The sequence below is a fragment of the Monodelphis domestica genome, chromosome 8 (genome assembly GCF_027887165.1).
Source record: "Monodelphis domestica isolate mMonDom1 chromosome 8, mMonDom1.pri, whole genome shotgun sequence".
In the NCBI taxonomy this organism is placed as follows: domain Eukaryota; kingdom Metazoa; phylum Chordata; class Mammalia; order Didelphimorphia; family Didelphidae; genus Monodelphis; species Monodelphis domestica.
The window spans coordinates 86,039,030-86,066,520 of NC_077234.1; the positions used below are offsets into that span (position 1 = coordinate 86,039,030).

At 35.4% G+C, this 27,491-nt stretch overlaps 1 protein-coding gene across 37 annotated transcripts in view; it reads right to left on the minus strand.

Annotated features, from left to right (window-relative positions):
* Positions 1-27,491, minus strand: part of ZDBF2 (zinc finger DBF-type containing 2) — a 151,692-nt gene that overhangs the window by 45,900 nt on the left and 78,301 nt on the right. For 9 of the 37 annotated variants that reach the window (XM_056806906.1, XM_056806903.1, XM_056806874.1 and 6 more), the window contains 6 exons: positions 12,782-12,838; positions 9,967-10,015; positions 6,265-6,341; positions 3,689-3,942; positions 1,418-1,469; positions 486-537 (listed from right to left, as the gene is read on the minus strand). In XM_056806906.1, coding sequence (XP_056662884.1) covers positions 486-537; positions 1,418-1,469; positions 3,689-3,718 — 134 coding nt within the window. In that variant the 5' untranslated portion in view covers positions 3,719-3,942; positions 6,265-6,341; positions 9,967-10,015; positions 12,782-12,838. The other 28 variants (XM_056806884.1, XM_056806887.1, XM_056806888.1 and 25 more) reach the window with 26 other exon arrangements.

Genomic DNA, 27,491 nt, shown 5'->3' on the forward strand with positions numbered 1-27,491 from the left:
CAACACAAGTTGTTCCTGACCCCAACGGTAGCCTCAATTCCCTATTGCCCCACAAGTGGGACTTGCATTTATTTTAGTGCTTGAAATTTTAGGCAAATTCTACTATAATGATTTTACTCTGATTAAAAAATATATGGATAATATATAGGTGAATTCTTTGCATTGATGTTTTAGCTTTTTCTATCCACCTCATCAAGTTTTCTGACGAGGAAACAGAGGCCCAAGGGAGGTGATGGATTCCCCATGTTTAAATGCCTATGTTTAAGTCACTGCATTGAGAAGACACCTGATTTTCGAATGGCTTCACTTAACATTGAAAACATTATATGATCCTTTCATTGGATCATTATAATCAGAACAAAATAAACAGGACTTTATCTTGCAAGTGAAAATATTTTATCATTAAAATAAATGCCAGATATAATAGCTTTAAATGTTCAATTGTTTATATATAGTAAGTTAAGTGTTCATTGCTACCTATTTACCTGAGATTTCTTTCTCTACTCTGAGATCCTCCAATAGCCTGTCCTCCTATACCTATAAGAAATATAAACCAATACTTACAGTGAAAATACGACATAAGAAATGATTTGCAAGTTTATCTTTCACTATACTGGCTTACTACCACCAACTGACACCTCAAAACACTTTAATAATTATAATTATAGACATAGAAATTTTCAATCCTAATTTTAATTGGGACCCATTTAAAACAAAAGCATTTTTTAAAAAGAAATAAGATTCCTGAAGTTTTTCTCAAATTATGTTCCCTCAAAATGAGCTTTAATGATTTAAATTAACAATCTGCAAATCTTTTTCTACTATGACACCAAAGATTACATACAAACTGATTATAAACAAAACCAGAACTGAAAGTACAAAATTACTACTATAGATTATAATTTCTATTTAGTAATAAATATCTAGTAATTAAATATTACAATTCTTACATATGCTTAATGCTCAAAATGGACTTCTTATGAAAGAAATAAAGGAATAAATTATTCTTCAAACAAGAGATTAAGCAAATAACTGCCAAATTTATAAGTATAATCTATGTGAATTTAAATAATGAGTAAAATTCATTAGCGATACTAAGAATAACACAAATATGGCCAAAAAATAACAATGATAATAACTGATCACTTCTATGCACTATATCACAGGCAGTGGCAATCAGATAAACATAGAAGTTTTAATGCAAACAAGATTTTAAGCCCAACATTTGAATAACAAGTGGTGAAACTGTCTAATTAATCAATGAAGACTAATGGGGGGGAAAGCATTTTACTTAGAAGCTCTGCTTACACTAATTTAGATGCTTGGGTTCAAATGAATATATCTTTCAGTGGATCTCACAAGCTTTAGAGCACCCTACTGCTACTTCATATTTTAATAAAATTAACAAATTCTTTACCTTGTGTAGAAGAAGCAGAAGCCACCTTCGTACTTTTAATCCTGTAAGACATCTGTGAATTAAAAAGAAACAATGAAAAAACCTTAATTAGAATACTTTGAAGTAGTCTGTTCTTGAGTTTACCACTGACACAACTGGGAGTACTTTTATTTCAAGTCAATCCAGTGCTATCTCTAGTAACAAAGACAGGTCTAACCACCAGGTATTATTTCGACCTAGACAAGATTTAGGAGGATTATTTTTCAACAAAAAGCACTTCAACAACTTTTCTCCAAGTTTCATAGCATAACTTCAGCAGAAGAATGCTGGGTAAGAATGCTTGGAGCATCAAATTCATTATGAAAACCCAAAACTCTAGGGAAGGAAACTAGTTCCCAAACATACAAAACAAGTTTTATACTATAGCTCTTAACTAGAGGATCTGGTTAGAGAGGCAATCCCACAATTGCCCAGGGACACACAGCTGGGAAGTGTCTGAGGCCAGATTTAGACCTAGGACCTCCCATCTCTAGGCCTGGTTCTCAATCCACTGAGCTACCCAGCTGCCCCTGGGAGTAATTTTTTTAAGCAAGGCGCATCAAATGGAATTATAGGGAGATTCTTTTGCACTGGTCCTCTCCTGACTCAGTGGAATAATTCTTCCACACCACTTCTTAAAGATCAGGGAACTATTCAGCATAAAAAAATCCCTAATTATCCATCATGCAGAAGTCTAGCTGTCTGGAGTTGACAACACTACACTTAACTCATGTATCAGTGAAAAACTGGCACTGCTTTTCAGCCCAAAAGGTGAAAGCCACCTATGATTTTAGTTGCAAAAATAGAGCCTGGTTCTAATTATTTTTAATGTTGATGTTTTCTTACAAAAAAAAAATTAACAATCATTCAACATCAAGCTTGCAAGAGAACTCAGAAGCCTTCTAGTCCAAACATAACTGAGCAAGAGCCTGTTCTACAACATTTCCAACAAGAGAATTATTCTTCCTCCCTGGAAAGTTTGAACTGAGGTTCTGGAAACCTACTTGGTTATCTCTTGAGGCAAGCTATTCCATCCTGGAGAGATCTAATTTCCAGAAACATTAAAAAAACATTTTAAAACACCCTGGTGCTAGGAATAAAAGTCCCAATATATAATCTTAAGGACAGATGGAAGCTTTTTGCCAACTCTGCTTTATATTTTTTCTTTTTCAAAAGAAAAATGAAAGGTATTCAATGAAATGAAAGTTGCTGCTGAATACTTTTAACTCCTTGAGAGAAAAAAAAAATTCATTTAAGGTTCTCATCTTTACAATTTTACATTTTCCTAGCCTCAAATCTAAAATTTTTTAAATTCCCATGTGCAATACAATCTGCCATAGGTCTTGGGGATAGAAAGATAAATAAGACATGGTCCTTGCTTTCAAGAAATTTAACTACCAAGTATCACAACCTTCATAGCAGAAAAAATGCAAAGTTGAATTTAAAGAGGACATCAGGTCCAATCTCAACATTTTATAAATGAGGAAATTAAGACACAGAAAAGTTCAAATAACTTACCTAAGGCCTTACCGGTAGGAATTGGGAGAACCAGGAATCAAACCCAGGTCCTCTAACTAAACCCAGCACTCTTGCCACTGCACCACAATGGGATTAGAAAGGGATATAAATCACAATGTAATCAATCAATAAGCATTTATTAAGTACATGCCAAGCACTGGGGCTACAAAGACAAAAACCAAAATAGCACACTCTCAAGGAATTTACATCTGTGAGGAAAATCAGAATAACACAATGGAGTTGTATGGAAATTTTTGTAGTCTTAAATAGTTTTCTCTTTGGAGCAAATATAAACAAGAAAGCAAAACATTTCTGTTTATTGTCTACCTAATAGTTCTCACCAAATATTTTCCTTTATCCAATAATTCTAAAACTTTGAGACTTACCAGCAATGTTAAAATACACATAAGAAAATTAAAGCCAATAGCTTTGTATCAAATTAGCAATGTATAACATATCACAATATCCCAATCAAATGTGGGTAATTTTTCATAAAAAGAACTTTAACTTTTTAAGAGAAATCCCTTATATTTAGCAACATTTTGGGGAGATGAATATTCCTATAACTATTTAAAACCAGAAAAGAAAAAAGAAAACTTCAGATCATAAATCTACTCACACTCAAGTTGGAAAAAAAAAGGTAATCCTTATGCATGGTTAATCACTACATGCAAATTTCACACTTCATTTTCACATGCAAAATCAAAGAACCAAAAAGGTCCTTACATTTCTTACCAGAGCATGATACAGAGATGGTATTTTCATCAATAAAACCTGTTGGAAAGATAAGTACAAAGGGCCCAAATTGCCAATTTAGTTTTATAAGTCTTAAATAGAAACTAAAGGAGGATTACTAGATACTAACCTTGATAAAAGCCCTTTCCCCCACAAAATAAGACTATTTCAAAAATGTCAGACATTAGACTTCAAAGTTATAGCCTTCATCAGTCTTTGGGCATCAAGTCAGGATAGTCATCTTGGCCTAAAACCTAAAAATGAAGAAAAACATAGGAGTTATTATTTACAGACGTTCTCTAGCAATCATTAAGAAAAGATTAAATTTCTTAAAACTGTCCTAAATATAAATCTCCTTTATGTCTTTGAAAAATTTGTAAATAAGATATTTAATTAGTTTTATATAAAATACAAATCAATATTTACTAAATGTTTATTAGTAAAGCATAGTATCAAAATATCCTAATGACCTGTCTTTAAAGGGTTTATTTGGGAAAGCAAGATATAAATTAATTATAAAGCTAAATATCATATCTAGTCACCTATTTGGAATCCACCTTATTACCAATCTTATAGATCTAGACCACAACTAAGATCATGAAACAAACAAAAAGTACTCTAACCATATGCGCAATGCATCCATACATACATTTAATAAATCAACATTTTTAAGTGTCAACTGTTTGAAAATAACTAGGCTAAAAATGAAATAAATAGAAAGTTTAAATATGACACAACTCCTATAATCAAAGTAATCACAGATAACTATAATAAACAATATTAGAGAATATAACAATGTTGAATACAAAATGCTAAATGGAATTCAAAGGGATCTTATTGATATCAAAAAGTCCATGAACCAAGCTCATGCATCCTATTTATATGTGAGCGTCTCTGACTTCTCAAATAAAGTTAATTTACTTTTATTTTACACAATCAGTCAAGTACTAAGAACCCACTACCTCATGCATTGTGCTAGGAGCTGGGAATATAAGTAAAAGAAACAATTTTTAATTACAATCTATTGTTTAGTTGTTTTCAGTCATTTGATTCTTTGTGACCATTTTAGGGTTTTCTTGGCAAAGATACTAAAATGGTTTGCCATTTACTAGTCTAGTTCATTTTAAAGATGAAAAAAATGTGGAAAACTGGGTTAAGTGACTTGCCCATGGTCACACAGCAAGTAAGTGTCTGAAGCCATATTTGAATTCCAGTCTTCCTGATTCTAGGCCTGGTGTTCCATCTATTCCATCACCTAGCAGTCCCAATAAGCTTATAAGCTCATTGCAATAAACTCCTATTTTAATGGGGGAGATAAGATAAAACATATGTAGTATAAATAGAAAGTTTAAAATAGTATATATACCTACACACAAAATAGTACAAAATAATTTAGGGAGGAGGATACTAGCAGATGGGGAGACCAGGAGAAGCTTCATGAAGATAATGTCTGAGCTGTATCTTTTTTTTTACAATTAGTTGTCATTTCTTTTCTCCCCTTTCAAACCTCCCTGACTACACTGAAAAGAAAAAAAAGAAACAACTTCTTCAAATAAATGCAAATAGTCAGGCAAACAAATTCCCCCAACTGGTCATTTCCAAAAATGTTTGTCACATTCTGCATCTTGAATTTCTCTCTGTCAGAGAAGTGTAGCATATATCATCACTGGTTTTACGAATTCTGATTGGTCATTATAAAGATCAATTGTCTTTCATAAATTGTCTTTACAATGTTGTTTGTGTATAAATTATCTTCTGGTCCTGTTCACTTCACTCCATCAGTTCATATGAGTTTCCCATATTTCTCTGAAACTGTCCCTTCTGTCAAATGTAAATTACTCACCTTTCTTTTATCTCATCCCAGATACATCATAAAAACTGTACAGAAACACTGAGATTGATAGCAAGAAAGAGCTAGTCAAGCAAAGGCTAGATAACTTTCTCAGGGATACTACAAGAGGCATTTTTGCATTAAGGAAGAACTTGGGGAAGAAACTGGACTTCTTTAAAGTTCCTTCCAATTTTTAAAAAGTCTATTATTCACACTGTTTTATATGAATGCTGACCCAAAGAGGCACTACAAGTAGTGTGTGTGTGTTACATCATTTTGACTACAAACATATACAAGGTTTTGGTGGAGTTTTGAGCTAACAATGCTTTAAAAGTACACTGGGACTTTTAGGGCACTGCACATTTATACATATGCACATGTATATACCTAAGCTTAACAATAACAAAATTCACTTTTTTCCCAAAAAAATTATATAATTCATTTGTTCCTTCACTTAATAGCCATTTTATTAATAAGCACCTGTGCTAAGAGCTGAGGAAGATAAAGAGATAGGACAAGGTTCCTGCCCTCAAAAAGCTTACAATCAGAGTACAACAACTGGATAGAGTGCTTGACTTGCAGTCAAGAGTCTAACATTTATATGGTCAATTACTTAACCTCTCTGAATATCAGTTTCCTCATCTGTAAAACAGAATGATATCTGTAGTACCTACAGACTTTATTGTCTTTGGTGTATTTTACAATTCTTACAATACTATATAAATGTTTCTATTAGTAACAATACTTTGCATACTCCCCTCCACATGCCCCAGGCTCCAAGCAAGTCACGTCATTCACCCTTGTCTTGTACGTTTCCCATTCCTGTGACATGAACATAGGAAGTACTTAATTAATATATGCTTATAGAGTTGAGGTACAAAAATATTTGAGAAAGGAGAGGTAGGAGTTCTGAGTAGGAGCTCAAGAAAAACTTCACAAGAGGTCATTTGAGTTGGACTTTAAAGAAATTGAAAGTAGGTTAACAGGCAGAGCCAGAAGGCTATTTCAAATATAATAACATAACAGTGGTTTAAAAAGTGTGAAATTGTCAGGAAGACACTGAGAGGTTAAGAGCAGAGGAATTAACTAATTAGATCTGTGATCTCATTAGATTTTTGAAAAGATCAACTGACAAACATCCTAGCTAAATGGATAGTGTGTAGGACTCGAAATCAGAAAGACCTAAGTTTCAAATCCATCTGGATTTGCAAGTACATCATAGTTGCTGTATGGATGACCATGCAAGCCCCAGAACCAGCTTCCTTTAAGATTAAGTCCTGGGGGAAGCTGGGTGGCTCAGTGGGTTGAGAGCCAAACCTAGAGAGAGGAGGTCCTACATTCAAATTTGACCTCAGATACTTTATATCTGTATGACTGTGGGCAAGTTATTTAACCCCCATTTTCTAGCCCTTACCACTTTTTTGCCTTGGAGCCAATACACAGTAATGACTCTAAAATGGAAGGTAAAGGTTAAAAAAAAAAACCTTTGCCATATAAATGCTGGCATTATCATTATGTAAACAGTTGATACAATAGTATAGAATGTGGAAATGAGCAGCTGTACTAAGATGCTAACCATGGAAATTCAGAGTAAAGCATAGAAGAGAGAAAAATAGTAGAAGCCCAATCAACAGGCCTTAGTAAATAATTGGAATATGGGGGGTAAAGGACAATCAAAGTCATATAGTTTTCAAGCATAAACTAGATGAATTGGGTCCCATTTCCTCCAAAGGTTTTCTACATCCACCTCAGCCCAAACAAGTCCCTCCTTTAAAATGTGGATGCCCAGAATAACCCTGGAACTTCACTTAGTTCTGGAGCCCTAAGATCCCTAGAATCACCCAAGTGTCTCAGAAAGAGATGATCTAATCTAGTAAAACAATAATACTGCTAGAGGATTTCTGATTAAACTGAAGCCAATTACAAACTTCCTTTCCTTGAACTCTTTCTCCCAGACTCTAATTTAAACTACAATAAGATATCTTGGTGAAGCTAGTACAATAACTTCTCATCCCAAAATGTCTCAGAATTTCAAAGAATTCTGAAATCTAATGACCTGTATATTTTCCTGCCCATATCTAAAGTAGACCTCCTTAAGGCAATTCTGAACTAATCCATTCTGTATATGTATCGTGTAAGTAGGCTTTAGTTTCTGAGGAGGTGGGTTTAAATTCCATCTCTGAGGGGTAGCTGAGGGGCTCAGTGGATTGAGAGCCAGGCCTAGAGATGGGAGATTCTAGGTTCAAATCTAGCCTGAGACACTTCCCAGCTTTGTGACCCTGGGCAAGTCACTTAACCCCCATTGTCTAGCCCTTTCTGCTGTTCTATCTTAGAACCAATACACAGTATTGATTCTAAAGCAGAAGGTAAGGGTTTAAAAATAAATCCTATCTCTGATTTATACTATCTGAAAGATCTGGGATATTTACTAAAACACAGTACTAGCTATAATTCCAACTTATACATATATTGGGTTTTTATCTCTATATGTACTTATTTTACCAAAATAAAATTAGCAACACAAAGATGTATAATTTCTCTCACTTTCCTAAGAAGCATAGGAAGTAAATGGGAATTATATCCATCTTACAAAGATGCAAAGATACTAAAATAGTTAAATTACTTACTTGAGGTCACAGAAAATTAAGAAAATAGATACCCAAAGTTAGTATATTCAAACTCCCTATATTGAATTACATAGCTTCTTTGGGTTTTTACATGCAGCATTAATTCAAATTTAAAAAATTAATGTATAATAGGACTAACTAAAGATAATTATGAGCAGGCAAATGATAAATCATCATAAAAGATACAGGTTAATTCTAGTTCTGGAATCACAACAAATTAAATATTATCTGGGGAATTATAAAAATTACTTGACATTAAATATATCCCTGAGCATCAATAACACACTTGGAAATAAAGAATAATCCCTTCAATTTTTCCTACCTGGGTGCAGGTAAATGCAAAGAAAAGGTTTCTTAATGAAGACTGCAGTTTACATAGTTCTAATGCTCCCTCTACAGACCAATCATGAAATATTAGGATTTTAAATGAGATGTTACTAGCAATGTCTTCAAATAACCTGACCAACCTCTTCCTCACCCTACCCACCATAAATACACTAATATGGACAACATTAAGAGCACAAAATATTCCTGAGAAAAGGCAGTAATGTTAGCAATGGAAAAGAAGAAAAAATGAAAAATAATGAGGCACAATCACATGTATGCAATTTATCAATTTATGTATGTAACCTATAGCAACAACAGAATGAAGATAAAACCAATTCTAAAACTGCCTTTTAAGAGATGCACTTCAGCACTTCTAAATTCCAGACCCAGTTCAATAAATATGCCAGTATGATACTTGTCCAAAGGAGGCAGTAAGTACAATAGAAAAAGCACTGGCTCTAGAATTAATGCACCTGGATTCAAACATCTGAGGATCCAGGGGCCACAGCTTTGGTTAATGCTCATTTAGGAGTAATATTTACAAAAACATCTGAACTCCCTCATCAAAGTTACTAAGATGCCTTCTCCATCTCCAGTCAATGAGATGCCTTATGCATGTCTATCACTAAAACAAAGAGATATCAGTGCAATGATGAATATGAACTAAATTATTCCAACCACTTCCTAAATGTTCTCCCCGCCAAAGTAATTTTCTTTAAATGCTGATTTGATTATGTGACCAACTCCACCAACTCCAGTGGTTTCCTATTACCTCTAAAATTAAAAATTTAAAGCCCTCTACAATCTGACCCCACCCAAAAATTTTAGCTTTAACTGTCATCTACCCCGACCCTTGCTATTCCACCGAGCCCTCTCTGCTCCTCACAGTCTGTCTCCCCTGACTATCCCTCATGCTTAGGAAGCATGCCCTCATTTACTTCTAATGTCAGAGTTCCTTCTTCTATCAAGATAAAAGCTCAGCACATCCAGATCCCCCAACTGCTAGTGCTCTCCTTTCCCAAATGTTTTTATCTAATTACTGACAGTGTATACGGATTTAACTTTATATTTATAATTTATATAGTTTTATATGTACGTGCTCTCTGCCACAAGAACATAAGTTTGTTAGTAGGAAATGAAATATGCTACTCATCTCTAATAGAGGTGAAGGACTCAATAGGACAGAATGAGATATAAATATAGATACAAATGGGATAGCCATTGCTTAAAAATGTTTGCAACAAGTTTTATTTTTCTTATTTTTTTAAAAACATACAAAGAATAAAAATAAGGGACTGGGAAAAATCACTATGTGTTAAGTAAATTCAAAAAATAGTAGCTACAATCATGCTAAGAGCAAAAATAAGTATTCAAAACATAAAAATAAACAAAAAACTACATTACACTGAAAGGAACCACAGACAACAAAACAATTATCAATATTAAATCTATACACTCTAAATAAGGATTGAAATTCATAAAGGAAATGTTACCTGATCTACAAGAAGACATCAGATTTCAATGTCTCACTTCTGGATAAATCTAATGTTAAGATAAAACAAAAAGGAAAATAAAGATTTGAAAAATATGATTGAGAATCTAGAGCTGAAAAACATGGCACCTTATAATAAGAATGCAAAAGAACATGTGTATGTTTCGCAGAACTTTTCTTATTAATCATTAAGGCTCAGAAATATTGCAAAAACAAATGAAGAAAGGCATAAAGAGTAAACACATATTTACAGACAAAATGCAATAAAAGCAGTCATTGGTTCAGGGAACAACAAATAAAAGACAGAGTCAAAAAGATACTTAACAAAGAAAACCTAAATAATAGGTGAACAAATCATAGAAACAATAATCATATTTAAGAAAATAACTTTTAAAAATGCCAAATTTTTGAGGGTGCAGCAAAAGCAGTCCTTACTAAATCTAAAATCCTACAATAAGTATGAAAAGGGATACTATAAATTAGAAGTGAAATAAATAAATTAGAAACAAAAAACCCCTAGAAATAATAAATAAAATAAAAGCTTGTTATTTGAAAAGTCTACTAAAAGTGACAAATTGATTAAAAAGGACAGAAAATCTCATCAATAAAATAGCAAATGAGCATGATGAAATCAAAATGAAAACAGAATAAAAAGAATAAACATAATAATATGTAGTTATATTGGTAACAAAATAGCAAACACACAAGAAATAGATGAACAACTTCAAAAATATAAAGAAGGCCAATTAGAGATCTTCAATAATATAATCTTGGAACAGGAAATAGAGCTAGTTTTTAAAGAACTAAAAAAAACTGTTCCTGATGGATTCACCAGGAGAATTATATCAAACGTTTAAAGTACAAAATACCAATACTTCACAAATTATTCTCAAAAACCAAGACAGAAAATACGTTACTAGAATTCTTTTATAAGACAGCTATAGTCCTAATGCCTAAACTAGAGAAAGATAAAATACAGAAAACTATAAGCCAATATCATTAATGAATACTGATGCAAAGATTTTAAATAAAATGTATCAGACTACTAAAATTTACCCAAGGGATCATTCATTATATCCAAGTTGAATTTATATCAAGGATGCAGAGAGGGTTCAACATCATTAATGTTATTTAAAAAAACATCCAAAACCGCATGATCATCTCAATAAATAGAGAAAAAGCTCCTGAAAAAGTACAACACATTCTTAACCATACAAAAAAAACATTCAAAAGACCTCAAAGAGATAATAAAAAATGGCTACACAAAAATATTCATAGTTGCGCTCTTTGTGGTGGTGAAAAATTGAAAAATGAGGAGTTGTCCCTCAAGTGAGAACTAGATGAACAAATTGTGGTATATGATGGTGATGGAAAACTATTGTGCTGTAAGGAATGATGAATTACTTGATTTCTATAAGAAGTGAAAAGGCCTCCATGAACTGATGCAGAGTGAAATGAGCAGTAATTTAAACACTATGGGAACAATTAAATGTAATTGACTTTGCTACTGATAGCAATGCAATGATCAATAACAATCCCAAGAGACTCATGAGAAAGAATGCTACCCACCTCAAGAGAAAGAACTGTGGGAGTATAAACTCAGAAGGAAAACATAAGATTTATCACTTGTTTATATGGGTATATGATTTGGGGTTTTGGTTTTTAAAAAATTACTCTGAAATAGAGAAATATATGAATATAAAAATGAATAATATAGAAATAGGTATCAAGTGATAACACATGTATAACCCAGTGGAATTGCTTGCCAGCTCCAGAAGGAGGGAGTGAAGAGGAGAGGGAGAGAACATGAATCATTTAACCATGGAAAAATATTTTTAAGTAATTAATTAAAATATTTAAAACTAAAAAGAATGGGCATAGAAGAACTTTTTATAATATAAAAATTATCTACCTAAAACAAAAAGCAAGTATCATATGCAATAGGAATACACTTGAATCTTTCCCAATAAATATAAGAATAAAGTAAAGATGCCTACTCTCCCAACCATTATTTGAGATAGGTCTAGAAATGCTACTAGCTACAGCAAAAAGAAAGAAGGGGAATATTAAAGGTATAACGAATGAAAGAGACCAATCAATTGTATAAATGGAGATTTTGAGCCTTTGGACTTCATCCCCCAGAAGACCCTTAGTATTTCCCAAAATTCCCTTTTCCTGAGTCCCCATGTTTCCTGTTTGAATTCAAGTGGCTGTAACTCCTCCCTCTTTCTCTTTTTTGGACCTGTGAACAGGCTGAATTCAGGCAGTTCTTTTGCCCTAGTTATTATTAATAAAACTTTTAAAATATAATAGTTATTGAATATTAATTTTAAAACTCACACAATCAAAAAAGTATTAAGTGACTAATGTGTGTCACTTGCTGTGATATATGATAGCATATATAGAAATTCCTAGGTAATCAGCAAAAATACAAATTGAGACAATAGTTTCAGCAAAGTTGCAGGCTACAAAATAAATCTAAAATCAACTGCTTTTCTAGAAGAACTTCAAACTACATTATAAAGTAGCAGTCATCAAAAACCATCTGATATTGGCTAAAGGAAATAGAAATAGAAATAGTCAATGGAAGACACCAGACAAGGCAGAATCAGAAACAAGAAAATTCAATTAACTCAGTGTTTGAGAGGTAGAAAACATAAATTACCTAGGGAAAAAAAATCTCTTTAATTAAAAAAAAACTGAGAAAACAGAAAAACTTTAGAAATTATGCCTAGCCCAATATCATATTCTATAATATATCCTATGACCTTAATATTAACAATCAAACTAATAAAAAAGGGAAGCAGATCACATACCTTTTTCACAGTTAAGAGTAGGAGATGTACTCTTAATCAAACAATAGATAGAGGTAACTACAAAAGATAAAATAATAACTTGAATTACTTGATACTGAAAAGCTTCAGTATAGACAAAATTCATGCACTTAGGATAAGAAGGGAAGTTAACTAAATGGGGGGAAAATCTTATCAAAATTCTCTGATACGGTTGGTATCCAAAACATATAATTAACATATATATGACTAACAGCTTTTCCCTAATAGATTACTAGCCAAAGGATATGAACAAACTCCTCAAAAGATGAATTTTGAATTACTTACAACCATATGAAAGAATGCTCCAAATAAGAGAAATGCAAATCAAAATATCCCTAACATTTTACCTCACAGTTTGAAAACTGGGAAAGATTACTGAAACAAAAGGCAATGATCAATGTTGGAATAATTGTGAAATGGCACAGTATTGCATTATTAGTGAAGCTATATTTAACAGTACAACCATTTTGGAAAGCAATTTGGATTATGCAAATAAAGTGGTCAAGATATTCTTTCCCTTTGAACTATAGACTCCACTATTGGTCTTAAACTCCAAGAAAGCTATTGATAAAAAGAAAGTTCACATATAAACCAAAATATTTATAACAGCACTTTTTTAGAAACAAAGTAGGTGCCAATAAATAGGAAAATAGTAAACAAATTTTGGTACATGAATGTACCAGAATTATCGCTATGCTGTAAGAATGATGTATAACTGTTTGCCTCAGTTTATTTATCTGTAAAATGAGCTAGAGAAAAGAATGGCAAACCACTCTGGTATCTTTGTCAAGAAAACCCCAAATGAGGTCACGAATAGCCATACAAGGGCTGAAAAGGACTGACCAACAACAATTTGTTCATGAGATGGCATTCTGGGAGGGGAAAGGTGAAGAATTCTGGAGAAAACTAAGTTGATATAAAGAACAAAAAGCATCAGCAAAAACTTATTAAAATTTTTAAGCTAAACATAATACATATTAGAAGTTCATATTTCTGTTCTTGGTATGATGGTGAACCTTTTAGAAACCAAGTGCTGTGCTCTACCTGCAAAATGTTGGGCATTACCCCCTCCCCCCATTACCCTACACAAGGGAAATAGAAAGCACTTCCATTGAGCTGCTGGGAGGAGGGGCAGGTGAAGTGAGGAATGTCCTCAACAAGTGCAGAGAGGGGGAAGGGAAGTGGCCTGAGCGCCCTGCTCCCCTCCAGCTCTGCTGCCTGTGAGCTTCCCACCTTAACTGCTGTGTGCTCCCATTGGCTGCTGGGCAGAAGGGAGGCAGATGTGGAAAAAAATGTCCTCAGGCCTGGTGGTCAGGGGTAGGGGAGCAGCTCTGCCCAAGTCCTTCTGCCTTTCTAGTAAGTGGGCAATAACAGATGTGCCCACAGAAAGTGATCTGCATGCCATCTTTGGTACATGCCCTATAAGTTCACCATTTCTGGTATATGGAAACATTCACGTTTTTTATGTATACCTACCACAAAGCTGCTAAATAAATGTTTTCTGATTTACCGAAAAAAAAATTGTTTTTAATAAAAACAAAAAAAAGTAAAATGATATGATATTGTTAAAATATGTTTTATAGGATTTAGATCTTGAAGCACTTCGGAGATCATTTACGCTGAATTTTTTTGTCCAATACAGTGATTTGAGATTGGGGAACACTAGGTGTGGAAACTCCTTCCATTGGTACTACACATAGACAGTTTTCTGTAAACTGGAATCTTAGAGGGTTAGTTGCCTGAGGCACTCAGATTTTAAGTGACTTAGCTAAATTCTGATAAAGAAAAGTTTGAGAAACCATTAAAGAATCTAAGTTCCCATTTAGCTGGGACCACATTACACTATTGAACTTTTGTTGAGCATTAGTCCACGAAAGCCCAAGATCACCTTGTGATGAGCTGCTACTAACGTGGTCTCCTCCATCTGTACTTGGTAAAATTCATTATGTAAGCCCAACTTCTTAATAAAGCCTTTCTTATTCATTTCAGTCCAACATTCTAAATTGACTTTTTTTCTTCAGATTCATCCCATCTACTAATTATGACACCCAGCTTTGTATCACTTGAAAATGTGATGTGAATATGGCCTCATCTAAATCACTGTTAAAAAGTGTTTAACAGCACAAAATTAATAACAACAAAATTCCTGGAGCATTAGAGTATGGAACTCCTCTTGAATTGCCAATGGCTGCTCTTTAGGTCTAGGTATCTGATTACTTTTGGTTCACATATCTGAACTATGATTTGGCACATATAACTCCATATTATCATCAGTTATATTATAAGAGACTATTAAAAATATATGCACAGTATTCCCTTGAAATACTTTGTGATGGCCACTTTCTTTTCCAAAACCCAGGTTTGCTGACATCAAATCCAGTATTCTTTCCAATGACAATTTCATCCTAATCATTATTCTTTTTGGTTCAACCATAAGAATATTTCTTGGTTTTTATACTTTTTAAAATTACTACCTTACCAACTTCTTGTGAAACAGAATTAGGTCCACTGTTGGGAAGTCAGGAAAGACTATAGCAAATAACATCTAATTTAGACCCTGAAAGAAAGGAGAACTTTCAACAGATAGAAGTATACAGCAAGCACAAAGGTAAAGAAATGAAGAGAACGAGAAATAGAAAGTGATCCAATGTGGCTATAATTTGGAATACATAAAATATAAGGAGAGTGGAAAGAAGGGAGAGAGGATGGGAAGGAAACACACACTTATTAAGCACCTACATGTACCAAGCACTATGTTAAGGGCTTTATAAATGTCATCTCATTTAATCCTTAAAACAACATCCAGAGGTGCTATTATTATCCTTATTTTATAGATCAGGAAATTGAGGCAGAGGTGAAGTGACTTGTGTAGGGTCACCTCACAAATCTGTCCAAGACCATATTTGAATCAGATATTCCTAACTAATTCTAGCCATTGTACCACCAGCCACAATAAAAGTTTCTAGCACTGATACAGTGCTTTACGGTTTGAGGTTCACAAAATGCATTTCACATTATTTACATGTTATCTCATGAGAATGAGATACTTAAACAAATGAGCTGAAGCCAGAATGGCTAAAATTTTGAATGTTAGTCAGAAATTTATACTTTATTCTATAAATAATTAGTAGCCACTGAATACTTTTGAGCAGATAAGTGAAGGATCATAAAGCAAGGTATTTAGAAGGAAGGTTACTCAGGCAACCATGCAGAAGATGGAATAGAGAATAGATAACCTGTAGACAACAAGACCAGTTGCTCTTACTACAACTGACATAAACTGAGGGTCTAAGTTAGTGTGACAATAGTTGTAATCAACAGGAGGAAAGTGAGACAGTAGGGTAGAAAATAGGTCTTGACTTCTGATTAAATGTATAGAAAACATGAGTATGAGATAAAGCCAACAAATAGATGAGAATATCACAGAAAAGAATTCCAAGAAAAGAGAGTGAGGAACAGCCTTGGGATAAGACCAGGTTCATTAAAAAAGAAAAAAACTAAGAAGTATAAAAAACAACTGTTAGTATGATTTAGAGGGCCTTAGACACTATAGGTGCCTTCATTTTACATATTAGGAAGCTGAAGCCCAGATACATGACTTTCCCAAAAAGTCACAGTGGTCACACTGGACTTGGAAACCTCTGATTCCAAATCTTCTTAGAGAATGAGAAAATGCACACACAAGATTTACAAAAATGCAATTACATAACAATCTTTAAAGAAATAAAGTTTGAAAAATAATTGGTGTGATGATTTATTGCTCATGTTTAGAATATATCAGTATGATAAAAATTATATTACTTAAACTGATTTGTAGATTTAGTACAGTATCAGACTCCCAAAGAGATACTTTATAAAACTAGACAAAAAAAATTATTTGAAAGAACTAAAGGTCTATAATCTGCAAAGGAAAAGAAAAAAGTAAGAATGAAGATGGAAGAGCACTTTTAGACCTCACATTATGCTACAAAGCAGTATTTATAAGAATTTGACACTAGCTTTAAAAAAGCAGATCAGTGGAATAGATTATATAAGTATCCTAAATAACTCAATCTCCCAGTATTATAAAAAATATAAATCATAAATCGTTTCACAAAAAACCTCCCTATCTGAAAAAAAATTTTCTGAGAAGACTGGAAAGTAGTTGGGCAAAAATTAAATTTCCATCAAACCAACATCTCATACCATACATCACAATAAAAGCAAAATGGGCATAATTTGAATACTAATGATCACACCATGAAAAGTTATGAAAATCAAATCAGGTATAGTCATGTTTACAACTAGGGAAAAAGTTCTTTCTCACCTACCCAAAATAACCAAAATAAGGGATAAAAAAAAAAGGTCATTTCAAATTAAATGAAACTTAAACGTTTTTGTATGCATAAAATTAACACTAATAAGACATGGGAAGTAGAGACTAAAGGAAAAAAAATCTTCAAATTAAATATCTAATAAGGGATGGTTAACAACATACTAAAATATCATCGAACCAAGAGTCAATCCCTAATAAGGAATTAAGGACTTGAACACATATCTCTTGAAAGAATTATAAACTATGAACAAATAGAAAGAGTGGTCTGAAGTGACTAATAATGAGAGAAGCAAATCAAAAAACTTAAGTTTTAGTTTTACTTCATACCCAGCATATTGCAAAAGATGAAACAAGATACAAAAATCATTGTTGGAGGGGCATTGGAAAGAAAGACATTCTAATATGCTGCTAGATCTCTAAATTGTTCCAACTATTATGGAAAGCAATTTGAAATGACTAATCATCTATATATCCTTTAGTTATATTTTTATAATCATCTTTAACCTAAAGCTCACATTGCTAGGCATATACCTTCCTAAAAATATAGAGGTGAAAGACAAAAACCCCACATACACTAAGTCATAGCAGAACTTTTTGTAGAACTAGAAACAAAGTTGATGCCCATCAACTGGTTAACAACTAAACAATATTACCACTCTCTAAGAAATAATAAATATGAAGATTTATATAAATAAATAAATAATAAATATGGAGATTCTCTCCAGCTCGAGAGATGAGAGACTAGAGATATAAAGTGTTCAATAAGATATCAAATGTATACCGATTGTTACAAGAAAATATGGGGGAGATAGATTTAAGGAGAAATGACTGCCATAAAAACAAAAGACGATTAAAAGGGGTTTTTTTAAAGAAATAGAAAAAATAGCACAGTGTAAAAGGAAGCCAAAGAGAAGTACAGTAAAGAAGCAATCGTAAATAGTGTCAGGAGAAAAACCTCATTGGTTCAGTCAATAACTTGTTATGGGCAACCTGCAAAGCCATTTTCATTAGAACTTCGGTTAAGAAACCAAACTGCAGGTGGGTGTGGAGAAAGTGAAAAGACTGCCCGTACTGGAGGGAGAGAGGGGTGTGAAAGCAGAGCCCGGGATGCAGCTAGAGAGGCAACAGAAGCGGAGGAACTTTTTTTTCTTGGTTGTTTGTTTTTAAAGGCTAGAAGAAACCAAAGCCCTAAGAAGGAACAGGAGAAGTTAACTCATGATTCAGATGATAAAACAGGGACGCCTAATAGAAAGAAGGGCCCTCCAGGAGACTGGTGGAAGGTTAGCCCTAGGCGAGGGAGGCTTCCACCTAGGGTGGGAGGTAGGGGGAGCACAAGGTGTATTTTAGGCTGGAGAGCAGTCGGACCCAACCTGCTTTTCCAGAAAAGCAAACAAACTCAGAAGGTAGCCCATGTAGTTACGTGGCAGAGCCGGGAAAGGCACCCAAGCGCTCTGACCCCAAATCCAGAGGACTGGGGGGGAGGAGGGGAGGGAGAAGGGGAAACTAATGGGGAAAAGTGGGGAAGAGACCCCTCACTTTCCAGACCCTCCCCTTCTACCCAGTCAAGGCTGAGCGCAGAGGCCGTGGGCAGAGCCAGGAGAGGCGGGATTGCGGTGGGGGGGTCTACGGCGCTGCATCTGCTTGCCGGCTTGCTCCCTCTTCCCCACGCAGGCGCGAGCCTCGTTTTGAGAAGAGCCGCTAGACACCGGGAAGGGAATCGGGGGGGTGGGGGGTTGGAATCGGTAATCGGTGTAAAAGGCCGGCGAGCAGGAGGAGGCCCGGAGCACAGGCCCCTCACGCGGAGCCAGAAGACAGAGTAAATCAAGGCTAAGCAGCTGCTTCCTCCCGAGCCTCCGGAACGGGCTAGGCCCCGCCCCCTTGCTTGGGCGGTGCGCTCGCGGGGGCGGCCGTGAGCCCCCCGATGGGCGGAGCGGGTGGTCGGCCGGAGGCCGTTCGTAGCCGCGCCCAGGGGCTCCACGAACGCTGGGCCCCTTCCCGGGTGGTGACTGGGGTTGTCCCGCGAGCACCAAGGAGCCCCCGCACGGGGTCAGGGGGACTTAGTTCCCGGTCTTCTACCCCATCCCCTCCCCCTCCCCAACACTCACCTCCACCAAGTCCCTCGCGGACTCCTTCCGGGCCGCAGAGGGGTCGGAGCTTGGGGGGCAAAGGGGGGGTTATCTTTTCCTTTTCCGGGGTCAGTGAGGCGGAGAGCGCCTGGGTTTAGCGAAAAGAGGGGCGGGAGGGAAAGAGGAAAGGAGAGGGAGCCAAGCCTTGGGGAGCTCGCGCGACCCCAAACGCCCCCCGAGGGAAGGAGGAAGGCTGCGATGTAGCAGTCCTGCTTGCTCGCCCAAGCCGGATGAAGGGAAAAACGGCCTTAACGGGCCACTCGGGATTGGGCGCTCTCAGCCGGCTGACCCCACCCCCCCGCCTGCCGCCCCTGGGCTCTCCGCTCTGCCTCCTGCCTGGCGGCCCCCAACTGCGCTCGCCGATACCCTGGGCCTCGCTCAGCATCAGCATCGAGTATGCGGAGCAGACTGGGCCCAGCCCCCTCTCCCTCAGGTGGCTGTGTCTACTCCCGTAATGCACTGATGAAAAGAGGACAGGCCCAGAGAGGGATCTAAGAATACACACCCTTAAACAACCCCCCCCCCAAGTTCAGCCAACCTTTCTGGTTACCGATGAGAAAACCGAGCCCTCGATGCAGCTAGAATCAAGGTCCTCCTGACTGCAACTCCAAACCCAAAAGGAGGCAATCCTATGACGTCATTTGCGAACATTTCTTTGGCGTCATAACTCTTAGGAAGGCAGCTAGGGCGCCGGACCATTGGAGTCAGAAAGACGCACATTCACACGTGACCTCAGACACCACCTGAGTGACCCCGGGCAAATCATTAAATCTCCGACTCCCTCTTCTTTTTAACTGGAATAATAACACTCCCTTATCCATAAAATGGGCATAACAAGAGCACCTTTGCTAGGTGTTTGTGGGGAGAAAAAGATCTATAAAATGCTTTGCCAACCTTAAAGCACCATATAAATGCTAGCAATTAGTAACAAAAACAAGCACCTTTGAAGCCGCTATTATATGGCTGGAGATGCTACCTTTTCCTTTGATTTCTCCCCTATCCCTATCAAATCCCAGATCTTTGTTTCCCACCCCTTCTGTGCTCTTAATCATGTTGTTTCTTTGTTATTAGTGTACAATAGTATTTTTATATCCCCAGGGCCTCTCACTAAGCACCTCGTAATGAACAGATGCTTACTAAATAGTTTTTTTTTTTTAATTCATCTGGGACCTGGATAGTTTTCTGATTAGGAAGTACCCTGGGAACTCAAATAACCCTCTCATAAATTCTAAGCAGCACAATCAAATGCACCTTTAAGGCAACTAATGCAAATCTTTGACCACTAAGAGATGAATAACAAGTTATCATTCTTTATAGAAATCCGTGTGCTAAATTGTACTTTGGCTATGGATAGGCTTATCTGTCAGAAAATTTATTTTATTTTTTCAGCTCAGATGAGTAACTTATAGTCATTAAATAACCTAATGGGTTGAAGGAGGGGGGCATTTTCCACTTTCATAGTCTTTTTTTTATCGTCATCTCTTTTCTATGAGATCTTACTGCTTCTTTGTGTCTTCATTTCCCAAGTAAGGGCTATTGCTTTGAGTTATTACATTTATAAATCCTAGTGTATAATTCTGCAAAGTAGTGATTGGGAGTACAGTTGCAATTTCACAGGTAAAGAAACTTGTTCTGTGCAGGTCAGCATTTCTACAATTTATAATCTTAGAAAATTGCCTAGTGCAACTTGCCCAGGTTCACCCAGCTACTTTGCATCACAGATAGGATTTGGACTTTAGTCTTCTTGACTTTTTGGACATCTCTGTCCACCATATTATGGCAAACTCCTTTTACCAATTAATTGGTCTTGTTACCTAAGGTCTTTCCTCCAGGTTTTCCTGCGTCTGAGTAAAATGACATAAAAACTTTACTGTTATGTAGAAATAAGTGTTACAGCCCCATTTGTTCCTATATTCACAAACAATCCTGTTCCTTTTCTGATATTGTTGCACAAAAATCTGAGAATGTAACCTAAAAATATATTGGGTCAGGCCAGCAGTCTTCCCGCCAAACTAGTATTCTGACAGTGGTAATACGAAAATTCTGAACGGAACTCTCTTCTCATTTCTTTCTGGGTTCAATTATTACCTCTTACAGAAAAAAATTCCAAAATCTCTATATCTACCATTAATATTTAGTAAACTCTACATACCACCTAGAAATGCCATGACCGACTCATAACTTATCCCAAACTAAAATTATCTTTTTCTCACCCAAATTTCCCTAGTTTTGTTGGGAATGCTACCACTTTTAATTACGGAGGTTCAGTAGTTCCAGTTTATCTTTGACTTCCAGTTCCTCTCTTCAACCATATTCCTTATTTATAACTTATTTATAACCCTCCTTCTGAGGATTGAACTTGGGACCTTCAATTTATGAGAGTGAAGTGCTGCCTACAGCACTTAAGAGTCACTTGGGGTTCATCAGATCTTACTAGGCTACAAGTTTGGGGTTTCTAGATTTCATGTTGACAAGAGACAGTATGGATCATTTTTAGGGGCAGAAATGAATTCAGTGGTTGTAACACATTACATCTTTCCTATCATTCCCCTTTTTTTTTCAATTCATAGTGCTTACATTTTAATTGAGGCCCTCATTACCTCTCACTTAGATAACTGGAATAGCTTTGTAACTGCTCTCCTTGTTTTCATTTCTCATTTCCCACCATTTTTCAGTAAGAGAATTCATTAGAAGTGTTGGGAGCATTCTTCTCATTCTCTTGATGTTGGGTAGACACCAAAAAAATCACGTAAGCTATCAGTTATCCATTTTTCTTGTCATGTGACAACCCATTTTTTTTAGCAGTGATGCATTTATTCAATGACATTCTTTACCCCATTTCTCTTGTTAAATTCCTCATTTGTAATGTGTTACAACCACTGAATTCATTTCCGCCCCTAAAAATGATCCATACTGTCTCTTGTCAACATGAAATCTAGAAACCCCAAACTTGTAGCCTAGTAAGATCTGATGAACCCCAAGTGACTCTTTAGTGCAGTAGGCAGCACTTCACTCTCATAAACTGAAGGTCCCAAGTTCAATCCTCAGAAGGAAGGTGTGATGTACTGGGAGAGGTTTCTGGAGACAAGAAGAGTCACTTGGCTTGGGGCTTAGCCTCCACCTCAGGTGGATTGTCTTTACCTTAGGATCCATTATTCAGCCTGAAACTGCTAGCTTGAGATTTCCTTCAGGGTGGATTCTCACAGGAAAAGGGAACAAGTTCAAACTTTGGGATCTCCAATTTACAATGTAGTCCTAAAACTTGGGGTTCATCAGATCTTACTAGGCTACAAGTTTGGGGTTTCTAGAGTCTATGATGATACTCTTATCTGATTTATAATAAGATTCATTTTTAAACTGTTGATTTTTTTAAAAGGCAAAGGATTCCTTTATATGAATATAAATTGATAAAAGAAAAAACTTATAATTAAATTACATATTATGAACATTTGACATAAAATTCAGTAGTAGTATTCAAATGTTAAAACAAGATGAATAAGAAAACAAATTGATCCTACTCTTGCTGAAAGATCAAGTTTAGAAACTAGTTAGTTGTTGCTCTATTCTGAAGTTATCAATGTCAACCACAGTGCCTTATTTGGTAAGAATATGCCAAATGAAATAGATGAGAAATTTAAGAAAAACAGCAGTTCAATATTGAGGTATAAAAGCACAGGGGACTTCAAAAATTGGGACCCTTTCTGGAGCTCTCTACCAAAAGTAAAGTTGCTAATAATTTCCACTCTCTTTCCCCTTGATCACAGCTGAAGAAGCAAATTTTGGGACAGGCAGGAGAACTTACTCACTTTTTGTTAGATAATCAGGTTTGAACTTCTATCTCTTTTAGTTCATTTTCTTTCTACTTCAGGTGATTATTAATAAATTTTATAAAATATAATACTTGGAGTTATTGGATATTAATTTTCAATCTTACACTATCTTGCCCTGGTGGATGTTTCATCCTTTAAAAAGATAGAAGTAGCAGGTAAGGAAACTGCTATGCTTCTGAAATAGAGTCTTCATAATAAGAAGGAACTGGTTGCTGAAGTAAAAAATGAGAGTAACATTGAGAGAGAAGTAGTCACTCCATCTTAAGAGTTTATAATAAAGGTAAGAAAGCCGGGCATAGTATATATTAGAATTTGTGATAAAAGATTTCAAAGAGCTTAGAGAAAGTATAGCATCCCAAAGGCTAAAATTCTACAGAGAGAAGTGAACCCAGGAAGGAACAGAAATTCTCAAAGATGAAATTCTGAAGACACAAACAATTTCTATGATGAAAAAAAGGAAAATATAAAGAGACTAATGTGGATATACAATGGACACAACAACCAACTTAGATTTTTTTTTAGGTAGACAGAAATATAGACCAATATCATTAATGAATATCAATTCCAAAATTTTAAATACAACAAACCCTGGTAAAAAAATGGTATAGCAATTTATCAAAAATTCATTTACTATACTTAAATTGGAATTTATACTAGAGATGACTAGTTGTTGAACATTAGACAAACAATTATGTTAAAAATGAAAATGTCTCAAACCACACAATTATATTAATAAGTGCAGAAAAATCTTTGACAAAGTATAACACTCATTTATGCTAAATAAAACTCTATAAAGCATAGGCAGAGCATTTTTTATACGTTAAAAAGTTTGTATCCATGAAAGCATATTTTAAAACCTCCTTTTTAGTAAAGCCAAAAACATTAAAACCCACTCTAAGTACCCTCAAGTACTTTCTACTCTCCTGAGCAAAGTACCTTGAAAATATGGATGATTTAAAAAGTAAAGAAAGGAGAAAAAAAAAAGAAAAACTGAGTAATAAGGACAAAGATCTTTCATATGGAAATGGATTGAGAACCATAACCACACTTAACTTTTCTTTGGTTTACATCCTTGTCCTGACCCCAGAAGTGATTGGACTGAGTGAGACCCAATCCCCCATTTGAAAAAGGATTGAGATACTGATTCAAGAGAATGTCTTTTTTTTTTAAATCCAGATCATTGGTTCCTTGAGAGAAAGGATTAAAGAAGTAAAAGGATTGTGACTTTATTACTCAACCATTTTGGAATATTAACCAAAACTCTATTTTACCAATTCACTTCCTTTTGCAAGATTCCTATAAATGTGGCCTCAAGTCATCTTGAGGTAAAGAATAATGTCTGAGTATAAGGAAGACTTTGCCAGTTTGGATATCTCTCTCCACAAGCAAGATATTCCTGGATATTTGATTAATATTAGATAAAATTATAATAGATTTCACCCTAAAACACAAGGACAATAATACAAATTAGTCACATGTTCAAAAACAATTCCTGAAATAGCTTAGAAAGGGAAAAAATCAAATGAGAGTAAGAAGAAAAAAATGGGGGGAAAATGAAAGTGATGGAAGAAAATTATGAAGTCAGCAGTTTGTTAAAGAAGACAGAAAAATTGCAAACAAAATAAAAATAAAAAATAAAAAAATTGACCAATTGAAATAGGCACAAAACCCACTAAAGGCATTTCTTAAAAAGCAGGTACAAAAATTAACAGAAGAAAACTCCTTAAAAAGTATAATTGACCAATTAGAAAGAGAGGTGCAAATGCTCACTGAAGAAAATACATTAAAAATTGGAATTGGGCAAGTGGAAGCTAATGACTCCATGAGATATCAAGAAACAAGAAAAAGTAAAAAAAGTGTAAAAATAGAAGAAATCTGAACTATCTCATTGGAAAAACAACTGACTTGGAAAATATATTAAAGAGAGATCAAATAAGAATAACTGAACTACCTGGAAGTCACGATTTTATAAAAACGGGGGGGGGGGGGGGGGTGGAGGTGGGGATGGGGGTTGGGCATCATATTTCAAGAAATTATCAAAGAAAATTGTCCATATATATACTAGAACTAGAATAAAATAGAAATTGAAAGAATGTACCAATCATTTTCCAGAAGAGACCTAAAAATGAAAACTCCCAAGAATATTATCACCAAATTCCAGAGCTCTGAGGTCAAGGAAAAAAATACCATAAGCAACCAGAAAGGAAAATTTTAAAATCATGGAGCCACAGTCAAGAATACAAAGATTTAGCAGCTTCCATGTTAAAATATTGGAGGACTTAGAATATGATATTCTGGTGGGCAAAGGAGCTATGATTAAAACGAAGAATAATCTATTCAGGAAAATGCATATAATCTGGGAGGAATTGTATTTGGGAGGGGCAGGGGAAAGGAGTGAATATTTAATGAAATGGAGGACTTTCAAGTATTCCTGATGAAAAGACCAGAGCTTTATAGAAAATTTAACTTTTAAATACATGACACCAGAGAAGCATAGAAAGGTAAATATGAAAGATAAATCAAAAGACATTCAATAAGCTTAAACTATATAAGAATATGATTAGTTGATACTAAGAAATTTAACAATATTAGGATAGTTAGAAGGTATATACATAGTCAGAGGACACATAAGTTAACTGTGATAGAATGATTTCAAAAAAATAAATTAAGTGTAGCATCCCAAGCATATTCACATCTATGAAATATAAATGACTATGGCGACTGTGTCTCCAAGCATAAGGTTATACCAATGAGGCTTGTGAATGTAACCTTGAACTGGCCATGAGGCCCTTGGCTAAGACAAACTCATTAACATGCTCGGACTCAATTCCCCGGGAAAGCACAGTTTGCAATCTACACGCCCAAAGGTGTTCCCTCTACCTTGCCACCCAATCTTAATTGTCTATACTTTGTGATGTGGGTACTACGTCCTTGGGAGTACTGCCCAAATAGGACAGGAATAAATTCAGAGGCAATCCCATGAACTTCCTCTTGGCTCTTGGCTTTCTCTCCCCTTCCATGGAGCTCCACTGGGCTCCTCAATGACTCTGTCTCTCTCTCCTCTTGACCTTCTCCTTCCCCGAGGCTGTAACCATCTCAGCCTGCATTTCCTATCTTAATCTCCTCCTCCACCTCGTGTTCCTTTGTACTCATACTCTCCTATCTAAGGGAGTATCATAGGGATTGCCTGCCCTATTCAAACACTGACTTGTCCGTGTCTTTCATTTCCACCCTGGTTCTCGGTTCCTACCTCTCCTCGGGTCCCATCACAAAGGTGAGCCCCTTCCCTTGTGGGACCCTGCTGGTCAGGGAAGTCCATTAAGGAAAACCCCACATTAAGGAGTGAGAAAGAGATGCATTGGGAAGAGGAAGATGAGAGAGGTAGAGAGGTAGAATGGGATGAATTATCTCACATAGAAGAGGTAAGAAAGAAAGAGCTTTTATCATGAAAGGGAAGATTGAGAGAGGGTGGCAGGTAATGCTTAAATCCTACTTGCCTTGAAATTGTCTCAAAAAAGGAATAACTCACTTAGTGAAAAATAGAAATATGTCTTGTCCTACAGAGAAATATGAAAGGAAGGTGATAAATGAAGGAAAATGGAAGATAGAAGAGACAGGTTCATTGAGGGAGGCAATGGTCAGAATCAAAAAAACTTTTAAGGAGAGACAGAATAAAAGGAGAGAAAGAGAAGGATAAATAGGGGGGGTCTAATAGGATGGAGAGAAGCATGTTATTAATAATTATAACTATGAATATGAATGGGATGATTGCACCCATACGAGGAAAGTAGATGGCAGAGTGGATTAAAAACCAGAATACAAAAATATATTATTTACAACAAACACATTTGAAGCAGACATGCATACAGAATAAGAATAAGGGGCTAGAGCAGAATCTAGTATGCTTCAACTTTCCCCTCTTGGTACTAGATAAATATAACCAAAAATATATGAGAAAAATGTTAAAGAGATGAATATAATTTTAGCAAAGTTCAATATGATAGACCTCTAGAGAAAATTAAATGAGAAAAAAAAAGCAATATACTTTTTTTTATGGTCCATGGAAACAGCACAAAAAATTAATCAAATATTAAGACATAAAAACCTTGCAACCAAATACAGAAAAGCAGAAGTACATCTTTTTCATATAATACAATATGTACAATAAAAGTTACATTCAATAAAGGACTGTGCAGACATAGATTAAAAAGCAATTGGAAACTAAATAATCTAATCCTAATGGATTAAGTGGGTCAAAGAACAAATCATAGAAACAAGCAATAATTTCACTAGATAGAATGACAATGAGACAACATACCAAAATTTATGAGATGCAGCCAAAGAAGTACTTAGGGGAAAATTTATATCTCTAAATACTTACATCAATAAAATAAAGAAAGAGTAGATCAATAAATATTGGA